Source organism: Grammomys surdaster, unplaced genomic scaffold (genome assembly GCF_004785775.1).
Source record: "Grammomys surdaster isolate TR1022 unplaced genomic scaffold, NIH_TR_1.0 126066, whole genome shotgun sequence".
NCBI classification, from domain to species: domain Eukaryota; kingdom Metazoa; phylum Chordata; class Mammalia; order Rodentia; family Muridae; genus Grammomys; species Grammomys surdaster.
The window spans coordinates 5,898,882-5,917,591 of NW_021620876.1; the positions used below are offsets into that span (position 1 = coordinate 5,898,882).

An 18,710-nucleotide genomic window follows, 5' to 3' on the forward strand; every position below is an offset into this window, starting at 1 on the left:
GAAGCTATCAGAGACACCCACACACACCATGTCCTTAGGTATGGCTTCCATTCATCTTAATCTCCCTTTCTTTCTTAGCCTTCATGATTAAGCCTACATTAAAATATACTTAATAAGCACCCAGACAAAAGAAGCTATTTACCCAACAGAGAGGATTCCTGAAATAGAATTATCATTTGGGGGTGTAGTAATCTCACTGTATCCCAACCTGGCTTGAAACACACAGTAAACCCCCTGCCTCACCTCCTGAGTGGTAAAATGACAGGCATTAGCCACCATGCCCAGCATGATATAGAATTACCCTTTGAATGATCACTTGGAGAAAATAGTAGTTGAGGCAAGAAATAGCTGAGGGAACCAAGGGCCATATGGACTAGGGTAAGAAAACTCTAATTTCTTAGCTACATTATCAAAATTATCAGTGAAGGGATAATTGCCCCCATAGACTTCCTTTGTAGAATTCTCTATGGAACATGAATTACAGATATTAACAACCTGGTTGGGTACCACAAAATACACCAGTATAATCACCATCTTGATGAAATACACCATTGAAAAGACAAGTGATATTTCTAATGCAAAGTTAAATTACAACAAAAGGCCTTACAATCATGTCTCAAATTCTTCAAACAGACTTCCCCATCTTTGGCTAGCAGGCAAATGTAAATTAGACTAAATTGAGATTGCAGCTCACCACAGTTGGAATGACTACCAGCCAGAAGAAACATGGCAACAAATGCTTGGTAGGGTGGAGAGAAAGGGAATCTTTGTATACTGCTGTGGGGGACATATGTCTGTCCCTAGGAAAGTCAGTATGGGGGTTCCTCAAATTGCAAAACCAGATGACCCAGGTACCCCGCTTCTGAGTACATACCTGAAGTATTTTATGTCAGTAAACTACAGAGATTCGTGTACAACTGTGTTTACTACTACATTAACCACAATAGTTAGAAGACGGAAACAGCCCAGATAAAAGAAATGAGGTACAGATGCACAATGAAACGTTATGCTTATAAACAAAAATGGGGCCTGTGAGATGCCTCAGAGGGTAAAGGCACTTTCCTCTAAGGATGACACCTAAATTTGATCCCCAGATCCCACATGGAAGGAGAAAACCAATTTCCCCAAGTTGGCTCTCTCATCCTCACACACCTTCGTGTGCAACCACCTGAAAGTGGGGGGTTCTAGATTGCTAACATATTGGAACATTGTTCAGAAAGAGGTGTATGTGGGGCTGAGGGTCCTAGGCTGTCAAAGTACATTGCTTAAAAAGATGTTTGCATAGCCCAAACTAAATGGAGTTCCAGGTGGCTAAACTGTTTCCTATGGGTCTTAAAGAGGACTCAAGTTTTGGCTGCCTCCTCCACATTAAACACCTCTCAGCTATCTACAACTCTAGCTGCTGACTCCAACACTTTTTTGTGACCTCTGGTGCCTCCACATACATACATACATGTAGACAAACATACACATAAATAATAACAAATACTAGAAAGGAGTGAAATTGCTATCATGAAACCCATTTGTGGTGGCGCACGCCTTTAATCCCAGCTCTTAGGAGGCAGAGGCAGGCGGATTTCTGAGTTCGAGGCCAGCCTGGTCTACAAAATGAGTTCCAGGACAGCCAGGGCTACACAGAGAAACCATGTCTTGAGAAAAAAAAAAAAAAAAAAACCCATTTGTATATTGTCTTACTTTTGTTTACCATGACTGCCTGCAAAGGGATTGGATCCAGGTCTCACACACACACACACACACACACACACACACACACACACACACGCAAGCTCTCAAGTCTAAGCAAAAATGATTAAGTGTACACCAACCACATGCTTCTATATCTCTTTTTTCCCCCTTCGGACACAGGTCTTCACCTTTTATCTCTGGCTAGCCTGGAATTCACAAAGATGTCTACCTGTCTCTGCCCACCACGTGCTAGGATTATAAGCATGCACCATGCCCGGCTCCACACTTTCATTATGAGTGATGCTTAGTACAATGTAAGGCTGGATACGTAGATAACAAACTAGGTTGTTTAGGGAATAATAAGTCTGCACACCGTTCCTACAGAGTAAAACCCAGGAATACTTTGTCAGTACAGAGATTAGGAATAGCTTAGCTTGCTTGCAAGGCCTGATTTGGGGGGGGGGGGGGGGGACGACGCATAGATTATGATTTATTTGAATCACCGTAGTCTCCCTGCACTGAGCATAGCCCTGATTTCATTAGAGCTACTGAAACAAACATCATTCTCCCGTGGCCAGGCCTTGTCATGCTGCTCCTTCTACCAAAGCACCCTCTATTTTTCTTTCCATCTTGGAAACACCAAACACTGCTTCATTTCTGGACCTACACCATGAGAAATTTCTTTCGTGGTCTCATGTAGGTACTTTCTGTGAATTGTGAATTGTAAACTGTGAATTGTTTGAAGACAGGGATTTTTTTTTTTTTTGATTATCATATATTTTTCTCCAAATTGTTGTTTGGGCCTTGAGAAGGAGATAGTTTAGACGGCAAAAGAGACTTGGAAGACTGGATTAAGTTGAAGCTCTTGATTTTTTTTTCTCTCCAAGCAGGGTTTCTCTGTGTAGCACTGGCTCTCCTGAAAGGAACTCTGTAGCCCAGGTAGGTTGGCCCTACAACTCAGAGATCCGCCTCCCTCTGCTTCCCTCTGCTTCCCAAGTTCTGGAATTAAAAGCATATGCCACCAGGCTCAGCAAATTGAAGCTCTTGAAATCGAAAAATACCTTAGATTATACGGTATAGCCAGTGCAGCCACACGTTCCTGATTTTGAGAGACAGAGACAGAACCAAGGCAAAATTCTGTGCTGCCTCTGCCTCTGGGTACTTTGAGGGAAGAGGAACCCATTGTGTACAAAGAGCCATAGGTTAACAATGTAACAATGTTTCAATTTTCATGGGGAGGGAGACAGGTCTGGGTGTCTGCACTGCAGACTGAAAGCTTGAATAACTATGGCCTAAGTCCATTTTAAATGTCCGAATAATTCTTTAAAAAAAATTATTATGAATACAACATTCCGCCTGCACATACACCTGCAGGCCAGAAGAGGGCACTAGATCTCATTATAGATGGTTGTGAGCCACTATGTGGTTGCTGGTTATTGAACTCTTAAGACTTCTAGAAGAGCAACGTCCTCTTAACCTCTGAGACATCTCTCTGACCCCCCGCCCCCATGATACTTGAGTTTTTCCTCCTCTTTTCCTTGGTTTCTCTGTCCTTTTTCTGTTTGTTCTCACGTGGCACAGTCTAGCCGCTTGTTCTCACGTGGCACAGCCTAGCCGCAAAATCCTAAAATTACTATGTACTCCAATCTGACCTCAACTTGTCATTTGCCGTATATAAGGGAGGCCTTGTGCTCCTCCTCACCCTCTGGCTTCCACCTCCTAGGTTCTGGGATTACAGTCTTGCAGAATCTGTGCACACCTGTGATCTCTGTGCATTTTACTCTGGATGAGGGCACTGAGGAGGCTGAGGTAGAATTAGTTCCAAGGCCAGCCTGGGCCACAACAAACAGAAGGGCGGATGCTAGGCAGGGGATATAGTCCAATATATCAATTGCTCTAGGAGCATACACACAACCTTAAGAACATTCCATAATAGTGGAAATGGCGGTACATACCCATGCTAGCACTAGGTTGGTGGGAAAAGAGCTCAGAAGTTCAAAGTTATCCTTGGCTGCAAGGAAAGTTTGAAGCCACCCAAAGCTATGGAAGATACTGTTTAATCCTAGCAGTGTATCACTGGTACATGCCTGCAATCTGGGTGTCGAGGCACACCTTTAAATCCGGTGATACGAGAAGCCTCTGCAAGATCAAGAGTTTGGCATCAAACTCGGTTACCCACCCTAAAGCCAAGCCTAAGCCACATGACGCTACTGTCTCAAATCTATGTATAAGACTGAATAGACACTTGAGGCATGTTTGTGAATTTGGAGGACCAGGCTGGGCTCTACAGAGAGTCTATCCTTACCATAAATTTACAGCTGGGAATGTAGCTGTGTGAGGTATGTGACTTGCTGGTATGCACCACACAACCCCAGGTTGAATATCCAGCACTATACATAGTGGTTCACTTCAGCACTTAGGAAATGAAGGCCCAGGGATCAATCAAGCCCATGAACATTCAGCCAAGGAGAGATGAGGGTTTGTGGGAGACACGGTCTTCCTGGGGAGCTACTCAGTTGATGACTGCTGGGGCATGGGGAGCCATCAGCAGTTTAGTTGCTGGTGAGCTGCCTGTACACCAGTGAATACACTGTATTCATGTCTATATGAGTAGCCCTAGAGGCGGGATTGGTGGGGCTCCACGTGCAAGACAAGCATGATGAGTGTGATCAGAGTGGGAAATGTCAAGTAATATTTTTTAAAAAATTAATATATTCAAGGCCAGCCTGTGCTGCAAGAGACCCTGTCTTGAATATATAAAAACACCTAGGTATCCACCAGCAATAGCATCAATTCAGAAGGCTCGTCTTGGACAATGGAATCTCAGCATTAAAAAGAAAAATCAATCGAGGACATGAATATTTCTCACATGCATATTGCTAGGTAAAAGCCAACCTGGAAGGTAGCATACTATATGATTTCACATGTATGGAACTCTAGATACTTGCCAACACCCACATATTGTTTAGGACAAGCAATGAACTCTATAATGTTAATATAGTCAATAATATATCCACACTGCCTAGGCAGTGTGGTTCAGGCATGTAAATCCCAACACTTAGGAAAACCACCACAAGTTTCTGGTATACCTACAATTTCCAGGCCAGCTAGAGTTACACGATAGAGCCTTACTCAAAAAAAAACAAAAAAACAAAACTATTTAAAAAAGTACTTTCTGCTTTGCTAATTTGAGACTGCTCCCAATTCCCCCCTTTAAAAAAAAAAAAAAAATCTGTGAAAAGAAAAAAAAAAAGTACAGCAAAATAAACCCACTAAAACAAACAAAATTATTTCTCAGATAGCTAAGCATTTAACAAATACAGCACAAGACCATGAGGAGATGCCACAGGTGTTAAGATTCAGCAGGGCATTATCAGAGTGATGGATGCTGATTTGTCCGCAGATGCTCCACTCTGCTGGAAGAGACAGGAGGAGGGGCTTCTGAAGATTGATGTCCAGGAATTTTTTTAGCCATTATAGGAATCACAGAATGTTTTTCTTCGCTTTTTCCATTCCCTTCAGATCAGAGTAAGACCGTGATGTTGTCTAAGCTGGCATATTTGGGGGTAGGGCATTTTTCTTTGCACGGCTTCTAATTTTAAAGTTTCTCATGATCTTCTTGTTGCTGTAAGACAAATGTTGGAAAAAATTTTAAAAGTTGCTATGGGGAGAATCTAGAGTTTTCCGTTAACAAAGATAAAACTGGGTGTAGCATGCACACACCTTTAATGCCAGCACTAGCAGAGGCAGGTAGATGGATCTCTGTTGTGTTTGAAGCCAGCCTAGGCTTTTTTTTTTTTTTTTTTTTTTGGTTTTTCAAGACAGGGTTTTTCTGTGTAGCCCTGGCTGTCCTGGAACTCACTCTGTAAACCAGGCTGGCCTCGAATTCAGAAATCCACCTGCCTCTGCCTCCCAAGTGCTGGGATTAAAGGCGTGCGCCACCACCACCCGGCCAGCCTAGACTTTTTGACTCAAGACCAAAACAAAATGAACACATACAATAAGGAACCCATTTTCCATTTCTGGAGTCCCTGAGATGGTTTTCCTGAATGCTAGGATTGATGAGAAGCTACAGTCAAGACTGCCTCCATACTCTGAGTTCACATATTCCATGTGCCCAAATATTCTCAAAGTGCAGAAGGTGTTTTGTACATGGATAGATGTTAAGTTCAGGACTGGCAGACGTCTTGACAGGTAAAGGTGCCCACTACTAGGGAACATGAGAACCCAGTTTTTGATTGTGATCACATGTACCATGGCACTTATGCTGTGGCATGCCTGTGTCCTCAAACATAATCAGTAATCTGGGCCAACAAAATAAATCAATATAACTCAAATCAAAAGCAGTACTTACAAGGCCAATGTACACTTTCCTTGGGGCTTTGTCTCACATAGCCTAGGCTGGCCTCTACCTCTGGTTTTGTACGGTGAGATCGAATCAAAGGTCTTATTCAATTGAGGCAAACACTATGCCCACTGAGCTACATTGCCAGCCCCTTTTTATAGTCTTGATTTTGGACTAGGTTCCACACTTGTCAGGCACATTGTTTAGACTTATAAGAATAAGCCACACTTACGCAGTTCATACCAGACTTGGGAAGTTCTCAGTGCGGAAGAAGACATCACCACCCACACCTCCAGGGTGGCTCTATTGGACTTTTGGTTCCCTGATTTATGATTTAGTGGGGTACATTGTTTATACTCAGGAGAAAACCCATTACCACAGTTTTGACTGGGACAGGAATGGGGATTTTCTTTGTTTTGTTAAGATCAAAGCTACGATCAGTTCCGTACTTCTACAGATTTACATTTAGAAAGAATGGAATCTGTTATAATACATTTGTAAAATTCATTATCCTTCTTAGCTGAAATAGTGCTACAGAACAGAGGAAGTTATGTGCTAGTTGCTTTTGCACTAACCATTCGTTTCTTATTTTCACCTGATCAAGATGGGAAATTAGAAAAATAGGATGTTTGCTCTCTAGCTTCTGTTCAGTTATTCAGAAATTCATCTAGACATCTTTTTCAGTTTCCCATGCCTAAAGAGGTACTAAGGAGTTACCTGTGAACACAGTCAGGACATAGCAAATTATCTTCTACTCCTGGTTCTGGGATAATGCAGGATGGTAACAGGAAGAGAAAATTCATCCTATGGGCAGTATCTGGAACCCAGGTCTGACCAGCATAAAATTGCAGGCGAACCCAGCCTTGCTTATCTGCAGAGCACTGCCTGCCATGGACAACACACCATCTGAATCCTGAGGAGAAGAAACAGCCAATTAAGACAGCTCTCTATCACCTTCAGAAAGCTCTTGAATTTGCTCTTATATTTTGCTAAAAGTCAAACACTTTTTCTGCTAGCTCATAAACTGTCAAAACTCTTTATTTACTGTGCATTGAAAAACTAAGTATTTGAACAAAATAAACTGAGTGCAATGAATGGAAAGCCAGTCAGATGCCAGTTTCTGACCACAAGAATCTCTCACTTTGCGGAATGCTGACTTTGTGCTCAAGGCTTTGCTAAACAGTTTATGTATCAATATACTTATTGTTAATACTTGTATTCTGCTTTTCTTTCCCCAATATTGGAGATTAAATCTAGGACCTCACGAATGCTAGTCATGACTTAACAGTGAGCCAAGCCCCACAAACCCTTGTTTTCCCTATAACAGTAGAGGTAGCCAGTATTTATGGTATTAAATACCATTTTCTCTAATGAACTGACACAGGTATTCTGATTGTCTTATAGTACACTACTTTGTACTGATCTGACTAAAAGAACCATGACTGGTAAATCAAGGAGGGAAATTTCATACACGATTGCTTCAATGCTTACATGCATACATACGTTGGAATAAAAGGAACCAAGAAAGTGAAATGATGTGACTCCCACAGTCGTCTTAGACTGAAAGAATCAATACTGTAAACAGTTGTCTTCTCAAAAGCAAACCAGAGGCTCAATATTCTTGGCAAACTTAAAAAAAAATCACATGGGAACATGAAAGATGGAGAGCCAATGTACAGTGCAATTCTAAAGAATGATCCTAGAGGGTTCTGATTTCAAGAGACCTAACGTGCTGAGGTCCTGAACTATACATTGATGGAAAAGAAGACTCCAACATAATGAACCTGTGTAGTTATGACCACCCAGATTTTTGTTTTGTTTTGTTTGAGATGGGGTTTTTCTGTGTAACTACGGAGGTCCTGAAACTCACTCCATAGACCAGGCTGGCCTTGAACTCAGGGAGATCCACCTGTCTTTGCAAGGCATGTGCCACCAGGCCCAACTTAAAAATGAAGTCTTACGTGGTAATCAAATTTATCCTCTACATCAGTAGTTCTCAACCTGTCAGTCTCGACCCCTATGATAAACTTTTATCTCCAAAAAAAATTGTATGGGTGGGGAGTCACTACATCATGAGGAGCCATACTAAAGGGTTGAGGCCTTAGGAAGATTGAGAACCACTGTTCTAGGTTCTCTTCTTGGAGATGTAGTTTTTGATTACCCAGGTGTGTCCTTGACCTCACCATAAAATGAAGGATGACATGGAACTACCAGCCCCCACCTCCCAAGTGCTGAGGTTACACATTGCACCACCCTACCAGGTTAGTCTTCAGACTTTAACCCCGTTACTTCTTAGTCTTTCTGTCTCGTGCCAATGTTCAATCATGCTTCTAAAGAGTAGCACTCGCACCTTTACAGAGGTCTTACCAGTGGTTTGTGGCAGAAAGGCCTCCACATTAGAGGGAAGAGGACAGCGATTCAGAGACATGGACTGAGCAGCTCTCATGGCAATTCTCCCCCAGGCTGCAAGTGTGGACGCCTGAGGTGAAGTGAGAATTTCCAGTATACCGCTCTCCTGCTTCTGATTTTGGCAGCTGCTTGGAGGCCCGATTCCTCTGAAGACTATCTTAGGTTTCTTGGGACCCACCTTCAGTCTGGCCTCACGAGATGTGTTGGGAATATACTGCAAAGCAAAATTCACCGGTATTCAAAAGTGCTCAGGCTTGGTATGCAAACTTCACCATAATTTCACAGTGGGTGGCAATTTTGGAAACACTGCTTCTCTCTAGAGTGTTGGTTCTCAAAGTGGAGAATGTTGGTAGTTAAAACCAAAAGCAGAGATTGGTCTAGACAGATGGCTCGGTGGGACGATCATGGGACTGGAATTAGGATTCCAGCAACAATGTGTAATCAGCTGGTGTCCTCAACAAGTGCTTGTAACTATAGCTCCTTAAGAGGAGGGAGACAGGTTTGTTGGTGCTAGCAGGGTTTCAGAATAGCTGAGAAAACTACCGAGCAACACAAAGGAGTAGACACACTGATAGGATTCGAGAAACCTCCTTCTGGCCTCCAGAATGTATGTACCAGGAACATGGTGTACACATAGCACAAAAACTGAAGATCAAGATCACAGGTTCAAGACCAGGCTGGCCTACATGATAAAAGGCCAATCACTCCTCTGTTTGGGGGATTTGTTTTTGTTCCCTTTTCTGCCTATGTTTTCATTTTTTGCTTTCATTTGTTTTGTTCATTTCGTTTTGTTTTTGTTCTCACTTTGTAGCCCAGGCTGACCTTGGATTTGTTGTCCACCCTCCTGCTTCAGTCTCCCGAGTACTAGGATTGAAATTTGCCACCCATCTAGCTCCTTTTCTCTTGAGGTGACCTAGAACTTTCTGTACGGCTGAGGAAGACGTTGAACTGTAGACCCTATTGCCCCCCACAACCCCAGTTCTGGGATCCCAGGTGTGTTTTAAAACCAAAAAAACCCAGGTGAGATGGAAAACTGCTGTTGTCTCAGGGGGTTCCAGTGGGTTTAAATACTTAATAATCTTACTGAACTACATTCGAATCATAACTCACGTGGGGCCAGAGTGATGCAGGCCTGTAATCCCAACTATTAGACAGGGGAAGCTGAGGCAGGAAGACCACATGGTAAAGGATTGCCTCAGTAGTTTACAGCTAGGGACAATGGCTCATGCCTGTAATCGAGGGACTTGGGAGGTAGAAGATGGAGCATTCAGAGTTCATATATATCTGTTTAGCTCCACCAGGGGTTAATAGCCACCCTAAGACACTTAGAGACCTTTCCCAGATATCCTGCTAGTGTGCTGGCACACATTTTTAATCTCAGGAGGCAGAGGTCGATGGATCTCTGAGTTCCAGCCTGTCCAGGGCTACACAATGAGACCTTGTCTCAAAAACCAAAAAGAAAACAGACAAAACAAACAAACAAACAAACAAAATGGTTAAAGGTAGGGGGCTGGGAGGGGGGCCTTCTGAGTTCAAACCACATACTTGGTTCTCCCGAACCTCAGTAACCCTGCCTTCAAGGGAGATTACAGATAATTTCAGTTAAGACAGCTCACCCCACAGGGAGAGCCCACCTCCCACCCCATCACCATAACCAGCACTTACACATTCTTGTTTAGAATATGAATGCCTTCGAAGTCTCAAATAAACCTCAACTTTCTAAGGAAATTAAGAAAAAATAAAGTTAAAAGGAGATCAAACTGTCCACACCTAGTTCACGTAACAGGGAACCCAAGTGGAGGGCACTGACCTTGCCATCCGTACTCAAGTTATGATAGCGACACCACTCCCGAAGCTTGTTCCGGGACACGTCACAAATCGGAGGCAGGGTGAGTGGAGGAGTGGTGCTCGGTATGGTTCTTGTTGGGTGTTTGATTCCCTCATATCTCACCAGAGAACGGGCTGAGAGAAGAACGGGGAGAAAGCAATAGCATTTGGTGATTGCTTTAAGATTTTTCTCACAAACCGCTTTGTATGTAAAGATACCTTCTTTTTGTTTTCCTCCAAATATGAGGGGAAAAAAATCAGGAATTCACTTAACTAAGATCACACAGCCTATAAAATAGGAGACCCAGGACAGTAACCCACACTTACATTTTAAACCCTAAATAAAATTCTTATTTTAATCATATGTTCATGAATCTGCCAGTATGCATTCTAGACAGCTGAAATCTGCCCCCCCCCCCCCCCCGCTTGTTTTTTTTTTTTTTTTTTCTCTGTATAGTCCTGGCTGTCCTGGAACTCAATCTGTAGACCAGGCTGGCCTCAAACTCAGAAATCCACCTGCCTCTGCCTCCCAACTGCTGGGATTAAAGACATACACCACCACTGCCCAGCCTATTTATCTTGTTTTAAAACATACAGCCTACACTGATTTCACTCGATATGCAGTTGAGGAAGACTTGGAACTTGATTTTCCTACCTTAGAAGTGTTGGGACTACAGGCTTTTGCTACCAAGTCCTTTCAGTAAACAAAATATTAAATATTCTAAAAGTGTTCAGTTTTCATAAGAAGTACAGTATGTGTTCAACTTTTTTCCCCGTGATATAGGATTTCTATGTGTAACAGAACCTGTGCTGTCCTGGACTCATTCTGTAGACCAGGCTGTCCTCAAAGTCAAGAGATTCACCTGCCTCTGCCTCCCGAGTGCTGAGATTAAAGGCAGAGTCACCATGCCCGCTGTGTTTATCTTTTTTTTTAAGGCAGTGGTGTTGCTCTAACTTACTTTTTTGTATATATTAGGCAAATGTCCTGCCTCCCCACCCACATCCTTTAACTTCATTTTTTTGGGAAAAGGTCATACTACTGGTATCTTTGAATTTCTACCCAGCTGCCGTGTAACAGCTTCCTGTGTGATGCCTTCCTTCGAACCTTGCTTAATTCCCACCTTAAACATAGTAGTACATGGGGCTTAGCAACTGAGATGGGAGAACTTTGAAGCATCTCAGTGAGGTTTAAGAAGCCTGCCTGATATGGTGGTGTAAGCCCTTAACCCCAGCGCCAGGTGTTTGGAGGGTGGAGGGAGTGGAGGATTTCTGTGAGTTTGAAGCCAGCCTGGTCTAGAGAGCAGCAGGCTAGCCAAGGCAACACATACCCTTGTATCAACAGTGTACTTTTCTTGGCTTTCCAGAGTCTTACTGAGGATTCCATCTCAAACCTACACTATTTTCACCAAGATTCTTAAGTCTGATACCTGGTGGTTTGTGGTCTATGACTGAAGAAACATTTGATTCCGTAGGATATTCTGTGGTTGGCTCCTCAGTATATGGGACCAGCGTTAAAATCACACTTTCTTCATCCAAGTCTTCCTCAGATTGGTTCTGCAAAGAGAAGCAGTGTGGGATTCTGCTTACTTTTGAGGCAAGGCTGCTGAATTCATTTACCATCGGAGTCTTAGTGTTGAAATAAAGAAAACATCAGGAAGCAGGATACTGGGAACTACCAGGCCACCGTGGAAGGGCAATCTAAGGCTCAGAAAAGCAAAGCATAAACTAGGGAGTGACACCTCCTTGAGGAAGTTCCTGAAGATTTGATCCCCTCCCTTCTCTTGTAGATACCTCTCCACCACCAGAACTTTCAAACTTGAAATAACTGATTTATTTTTCCATTTGTATAGCATCTTTTCAAAGTTCTCCAGACACAAATTCATTTTTGTTACCACAAAAAACAACACTGGGGTGGGGAGCTGGTAATGGCAAATGCTTTCAATCCCAGCACTAGGAGGCATATCTTGGCCACATGGTCTATAGAACAAGTTCCAGGACAGCCAGAGAGAGAGAAACTCTGTCTCGGAAAGCCAAACAACTACAAAACAAACAAACAACAATAACAACAACAAAACCCAAAAACCAAATTAAACCAAACCAACACGATGAAGCCTAAAGGCAGTAATGACTTGGCCTGGCCAGTTCTATCATCTAGTTTGGTACAGTGACCCTTACCTGGCCCAGAATCACACAATCCCAGGTGGGGAAACCCACCAACCAGGGATTATAGAGGTATTGGGAACTGGATACTTCTCATAAGGAAAAAAAATGGTTTTTATTTTTTAAATGTATAAGTTATCAAAAATTTCCACTTAATTTTAGCTCACTTTTCCAGTAGGTTTTTATCCTAGCTACAGCACTCCTTGTCTGGGACGATTTACCACTTTATCTAGGAAACAGTTTCATTTTACTCCCAGGAAATACATAGTGTCAAGCATGTGGGGGAAAAGTACCAAGCAGAAAGGATTCCAAGATTGAGGCCTTAAAACACCCCACCCCCATCCTCACCCCCACCCCCGCAGTTCCTGGGAAGTGAGACAGGAGACCTAGAGAGAGTGAAAAATAACTCCCAAGAGAAAATCAGTTCTCTTAGAAAGAAAAGTTACCTGGTTGTAAGTCTCCAGGCCGAAGTATGACATTTTCAGGCAGGCTTGGGAGACGACAAAGGCAGCAGCAGCAAAATGAATGCCGACTTCTTTTATAGGTAAATGACTCCTTCTACTTCCTGTCTTCCTGTCGCCCAATTGAGCTCTTTCCCCTCCTCCTCTCTCCACCCTCTTCTCTTTGACAGCGATTTTATCAGTTCTCTCGGTCTCAGTAGATAATTAATAGCACAAAGCTGAGTTCTTGAGTAAACTAAAAGCCGGCCCCACCTCCTCCTTTTTTTAAAATTTAGACTTTTGAGCTTGTTATACTGGCAAATGTCTGTAACCTCAGTGCTCCGGATGCAGAAAGAGAAGCGGGAGGGTCATGACCTAGAGTTCTGACTGGACAACATAGAAAGACCCTCCTTCAGGGTGGTGCACACTAGTAATTTCAGTGCCGGGGAGGCTGAGCCAGAAAAGATGGAGGCTTTAAACTTCCAAGTTAGAGGCTTTAAACCCCAACAGTTCCTACCAAGCCAGAGACAGGAAACCTTGAGAAAGTGAAAAGCAAACTTTTCCACTCATCCTGGGTTACAAAGTGTCCAAAAAAAAAAAAAAAGTAAATAATAAAAAAGAAAGTGCCGGGCGGTGGTGGCGCACGCCTTTAATCCCAGCACTTGGGAAGGCAGAGGCAGGCGGATTTCTGAGTTCAAGGTCAGCCTGGTCTACAGAGAGAGTTCCAGGGCAGCCAGGGCTAAAAGAGAAACCCTGTCTCGAAAAACCTGGAAAAAAAAAAAAAAAAAGAAAAGAAAAGAAAAAGAAAAAACATAAAAAAAAGTAATCTAGCCGGGCGGTGGTTGCTCACACCTTTAATCCCAGCACTTGGGAGGCAGAGGCAGGCGGATTTCTGAGTTCGAGGCCAGCCTGGTCTACAGAGTGAGTTCCAGGACAGCCAGGGCTACATAGAGAAACCCTGTCTCGACAAACAAACAAACAAACAAACAAACGAAAAAGTAATCTATAATTTATTGAGGAATTGTCTGGAAATCTAAATTAAAAAGCTGTGCTTATCTCCTGAATCTTTCCTTTGAGGGTGTGTCCCAGGAATCTGTATTTCCATAATCCCCTCAGGTGCTTCTTCTACAGTCTAGTAACACTGGTTTTAGAGTAGGTCAGTAATAGCAGACAACCCTTGCTCCTCCTTTGTGGGAAAGAAACTGAATAATGTCCAGGGACTTATGGACAGGCAAGGACTCCTCATTCCCACGTGGGTACCATACTCCTGCTTTGGATGATTAAGGAAAGTAACCTAATGGCCTGAGGCTGATGGCATTTGAGACAAAGCCTGATGTTGTTGCCCAGGTTGTCCTTGAATTTTTGACAAAGCTTTTGCCTCAGCTTCCCAAGTACCCAGATTTCTGACAGGAGCCTCTATGCCCTATTCACATGCTAGAGTTCTTTCTGAGTGAGACTTTCTAACCTCCAAAGGTACTTGGTGGTATGTATATGCATACATATAGGAAAACATCTATACATAAAATAAAGTTTAAATTGGAATTTAAAAGACAAACAACCTTTTCACTAAATCTGGGTGTGGTGGCACACTCGTTTAAGCTCAGTGCTTGGAAAGCCAAGGCAGAACACAGCCTGGTCTATAAGAATTCCAGGTCAGCCAAGAATACATAGTGAGACTTGTCTGAAACAAACAAAATAAATAGTTTAGCCAGGTTTATAACGTTAAAGCTATGGGATCCCCTTCTAGGGCCCTACTACATCAGCACACACAGGGCAGGACAGACAACCAGCTACACAACCAGGAACATATGAAATGCCTGGATTAAAGTGAGTAGGCAGTGGAAATGAAGACAAACACTGAAAATTTAAAAAAATAACAAATCAGTCAGGCACGATGGCACACATCCTTAGTTCTAGCATTCAGGCAGGAGGCAGAGGCCAGCAGATCCCTGAGTTTGAGACCTGTCTGGCCTACACCACCAAGTTCTGGCCTAGTCAGGGCTACACCTGAGACCTTGTCTCAGAAACAAAACACTAACAAAAAAAGATTTTTTTATTTATTCAATTTTATAGTCTTATGTTTATTTCTGCTTGTTTTTGGATGATTTTGTTTTTTTCTAAACAAACAAACAAACAAACAACTCCCCAAAGCAGCAACAACAACAACAAAGCAAACAAACAAATAAAAAGCATTTTTCTCAAGTCTTATGTAGCCCCGTCTGCTCAGTTTGGTAGGTAGTTCACCCTGAGATCTTAGTTGTTTTGCTTGCACTTCCTAAGTGTCTGATTAGAAGCATGTACCATAGAACCTGGTTGAGGCCCTGGAGAGATGACTCAGTGCTTATGCGTACTCATCTGAAGGTCTGGGGTTCAATTCTCAGCACCCATGTGGTGGCTTAGTGCTGCCGACTGTCAAATCCAGTCCCAGGGAATCCAACACTCTTGGAAACACCCCAGCAAGGTGAATATCACCAGGCTAAAGTTCACAAAGACAAAATGAAAACAAAAGCAAGCAAATGAACAAACAAACAAAAACAACAAGAAAAAACCCCTCCTGGAAAGGAAAAGCCAGCCAATTTGGAGAAGGACAAAGGCAAATATAGAAAGAAATGATTGGCCGGGCGGTGGTGGTGCATGCCTTTAATCCCAGCACTTGGGAGACAGAGGCAGGCGGATTTCTGAGTTCTAGGCCAGCCTGGTCTACAGAGTGAGTTCCAGGACAGCCAGGGCTACACAGAGAAACCCTGTCTCGAAAAACAAAAAACAAAAACAAAAAAAAAAAAGAAAAAAGTAAAGGAAGAAGGGAGGGAAGTCTGTAGACTGTTCTACAGTATAAGACACTGTCTCAGACAACAATACTGGGTGTGGTACCACCTCAGGATTATGACCCTTGTACTCGAAAGATGGAAGCAGGACAATCAGAAATTTTCAAGGCCAGCCCGAGTTATATGAGATTATGCCTCAAATGAGGAAAGAAAAATAGAGACGTGCTGGCAGCTAGAAATGCAGCTTATTAGTAGACTGCTTTCCCAGCATGCACTCGGCAGTGGGTTCATATGAGAGAGATGATGCAAGAGGCCTTAAGGTGCAGAGTACACAGCGGAAAACACTTGATCTGAAAGGAAAAGAAAGCAGTGTTGGGTGCAAAAGGATCTAAGCAAGGATGGAGAGGGGTTAGTGAGAAGAAGTGGGGGAAGAATTAACCAACTAGGAGTTGACCTGTAGAAAACTACTACATTCAAGTCTATTAAAAAAAAAAAAAAAGCCCATAACCTTAACTGAGTTAGGTGGTGGAGGCTTACACCATTGATCTCAGCACTCAGGAGGCAGAGGCAGGTGGAGCTCTGTACGTTCGAGGCTAGCCTGGTCTACAGAGCAAGTTCCAGGTCAGCCAAGCCTACATAGTGAGACTCTCAAACAAACAAACAAAGAAACAAACAAACTAACTAAAAACATAACCTCTTTTTCCAAATATAACAGTCTCTCTATGTCTCTATGTCTCCTCGGCCATCCTCTGTCTCCTAAGGGCAAGATTATCCTGGCTGAGATTAAAGACTGTCTTTATTATATTAAAGTCTATCACTCTGGCCTAAAAATGTAGTAGTTTAAACTTGATTTCTTGGGTCTATGGGTGATGGTTGAGAGCGTACCACTCTTCTAGAGGACCAAAGTTGGATTCCTAGCTCTCTTGCTGGATGAGTCTTGAGCATTCATGTATGACTTCAGTGTCTAAGGATGTAACATCTCTAGCCTCCATGAGACCCAGCTTATGCACACACTACACAGACAGACAGACAGACACACACACACACAATAAATATTTAAAAATAAACATAGCAGGATATAGTGGTGACACAGACCTTTAATCCCAGCACTCAGTAGACAGAGGCAGATAAATCTCTAAGGGTTTAAAGCCAGTTTGGTCTATACAGTCAGTCAAGATAACATCTTGAGACCTGTGTCAAAGAAATAATACATTGAGTTTTTGGGCTGGGTATGTTCTTCAGTGGTACAATGCATTCCTAGCATGTCCAAGTTGGATCCTCAGCACAAGAGAGAGAGAGAGAGAGAGAGAGAGAGAGAGAGAGAGAGAGAGAGAGAAGAAGGGATGGAGGGAGAGAAGGAAGAAGGGAAAAAGGGAAGGAGGGAGGGAAGGAGGGAGGAAGGGAGGGAGGGAAATGAGCCATGAGCTCATTTTAATTTTTTAAAAATTTTTTATTTATTTTTGGTATTTGGAATTTTTCCTCAAGATGTTTCCTGTGAAAGAGAACAGTTTGATTAAACAGACTAGAATAGAAAGATGAATTCATGTCTCCTTGAAGTAGTTGAAATTTGGTGTTAAGGATTCCTAGGTTGGTTCTGACACTGTAGCTCACCTGGTGTTTGCCTTAGCATGCATGATGGTCTGGCTTCAACCTCCATCACCTTGTAAAGTAGTTGTGCTGGGGACAGCTTGTAGTGGCAGAGCCTGCTATCTCAGTGCTGGGCAGGTCGAAGTATGAAGTTCAAAGTCATACTCAGCTATGAACCCACGTTCCACACCAGCTTGGGCCAAATATACTACAGGAGAGTCTATCTCAAAGCAACAACTACCTCATAGACTAGGCTAGGGATATAGCTCAGTGGTAGAGAAGGGGCCCACCGCCATCTCTAAAGCACTTGACAGGTGTTAAGCATTGTTAAGATTGGCTTAAATTTTACAAGTTTTAGTGTTTATCATTAGTTCTTTAAATTTTCATTTGTAAGCATTCCTGATAATCATTTTCTGAAATAAGCAAAGATGGTTTTTGGAAGAGTAACTTCACTCCCCAAATAGCAGCTGTTGGATTCTCCCTTACAGCCCTGGATGCCTTGGGCAAAAGAACAGATAGACTGGTAGTTTCCTCTTAGGACAGTAACAGCCATTAGGAACATTCCATACATACCTTGAGACAATTGTAGAATGTCTGTCTGCAGTTTGTCTCTGGTTTTTTGTTTTCTTTCTTTCTGACAGGGTCTCTTTATTTAACCCTGGCTATCCTGAAGTTACTCACTATGTAGATCAAGCTGTCTTGGAGCTCACAGAGCTTCCTGTCTCTGCCTCCTAAGTATTGGGATTAAAGACCTGTACCACCACAGCCAGCTGGAAACAGCTGGTTCTAGACTTTTGCTTTCAAAATTCCTGCCAAATGGATTCTAGATGACTCTGGAATCATTTCTGCCTGGCCAGTGGTCTAGTAGATGGATGTCTGGTGTTAAGAGGTAAAGTTATGATTGGTTCAAAACACAAGCTTCAGTAGCAGTGATTGTTGCTAAGAGGCAAGGTTGTGATTGGCTCAAATAAATGGCTATACTTACCTCAATGGATTGTGATTGGCCAAACCTCTTCCTCTCAGGAAAAGTATGCCAGTTTCTCTGGTTAGTGACTCAGCTGGAAGTCACTTTGCTCTTGTATTGCCTTGTCATGTGTCACATGGTTTTTTGTTTGTTTGTTTGTTTGTTTGTTTTTTGAGGTGGAAATTCACTGTGTAGTACAGGCTAGCCTTGAATTATTGATCCGCCATGGCCGACTGGATCATGTCTGGGTGACTCCTTGACGATCCCTTTTTCCTCTAGCGTCTGACTTGGTTTTTGTTGTTTCTATTTTGTTGAGATGGAGTCTCAGGGAGCGTAGATTGACTTACTATATGGCAGAGACAAAGGATGAACTTCAACTTCTACCTCTGCCTCTCAAGAGCCGGGATCACAATGCCACCATATCCAGTTTATGCACTGCAAGGGACCAAACCCAGGTCTCGGGGACGTTAGGCAGGCACTCTATCCACCACATCACACCCCTCCTCCCCTTGACTTCTTTGCTTGTT

General features: G+C 42.9%; 1 protein-coding gene across 1 annotated transcript; it reads right to left on the reverse strand.

The window, feature by feature from the left end:
• Positions 1–5,148: 5,148 nt before the first annotated feature.
• Positions 5,149–12,906, reverse strand: Dppa2 (developmental pluripotency associated 2). The gene is made up of 7 exons (XM_028755574.1): positions 12,874–12,906; positions 11,695–11,821; positions 10,251–10,402; positions 10,106–10,159; positions 8,399–8,654; positions 6,749–6,944; positions 5,149–5,311 (listed from the first exon to the last, which is right to left on the reverse strand). The coding sequence occupies exons 1-7, from the start codon at positions 12,904–12,906 to the stop codon at positions 5,233–5,235; spliced, it is 897 nt and encodes a 298-aa protein (XP_028611407.1). The 3' UTR covers positions 5,149–5,232.
• Positions 12,907–18,710: the final 5,804 nt, after the last annotated feature.

Coding starts and splice junctions, on each gene's coding strand:
- Dppa2 (XM_028755574.1), bottom strand. CDS start 12,906: ATGTCATACTTCGGCCTGGAGACTTACAACCAG. Junction 8,655..10,105: donor CATATTCTAAACAAGAATGT/GTAAGTGCTGGT, acceptor TTTGCTTTGCAG/TATATTCCCAACACATCTCG. Junction 6,945..8,398: donor CTTTCTGCCACAAACCACTG/GTAAGACCTCTG, acceptor TCTTCTCCTCAG/GATTCAGATGGTGTGTTGTC.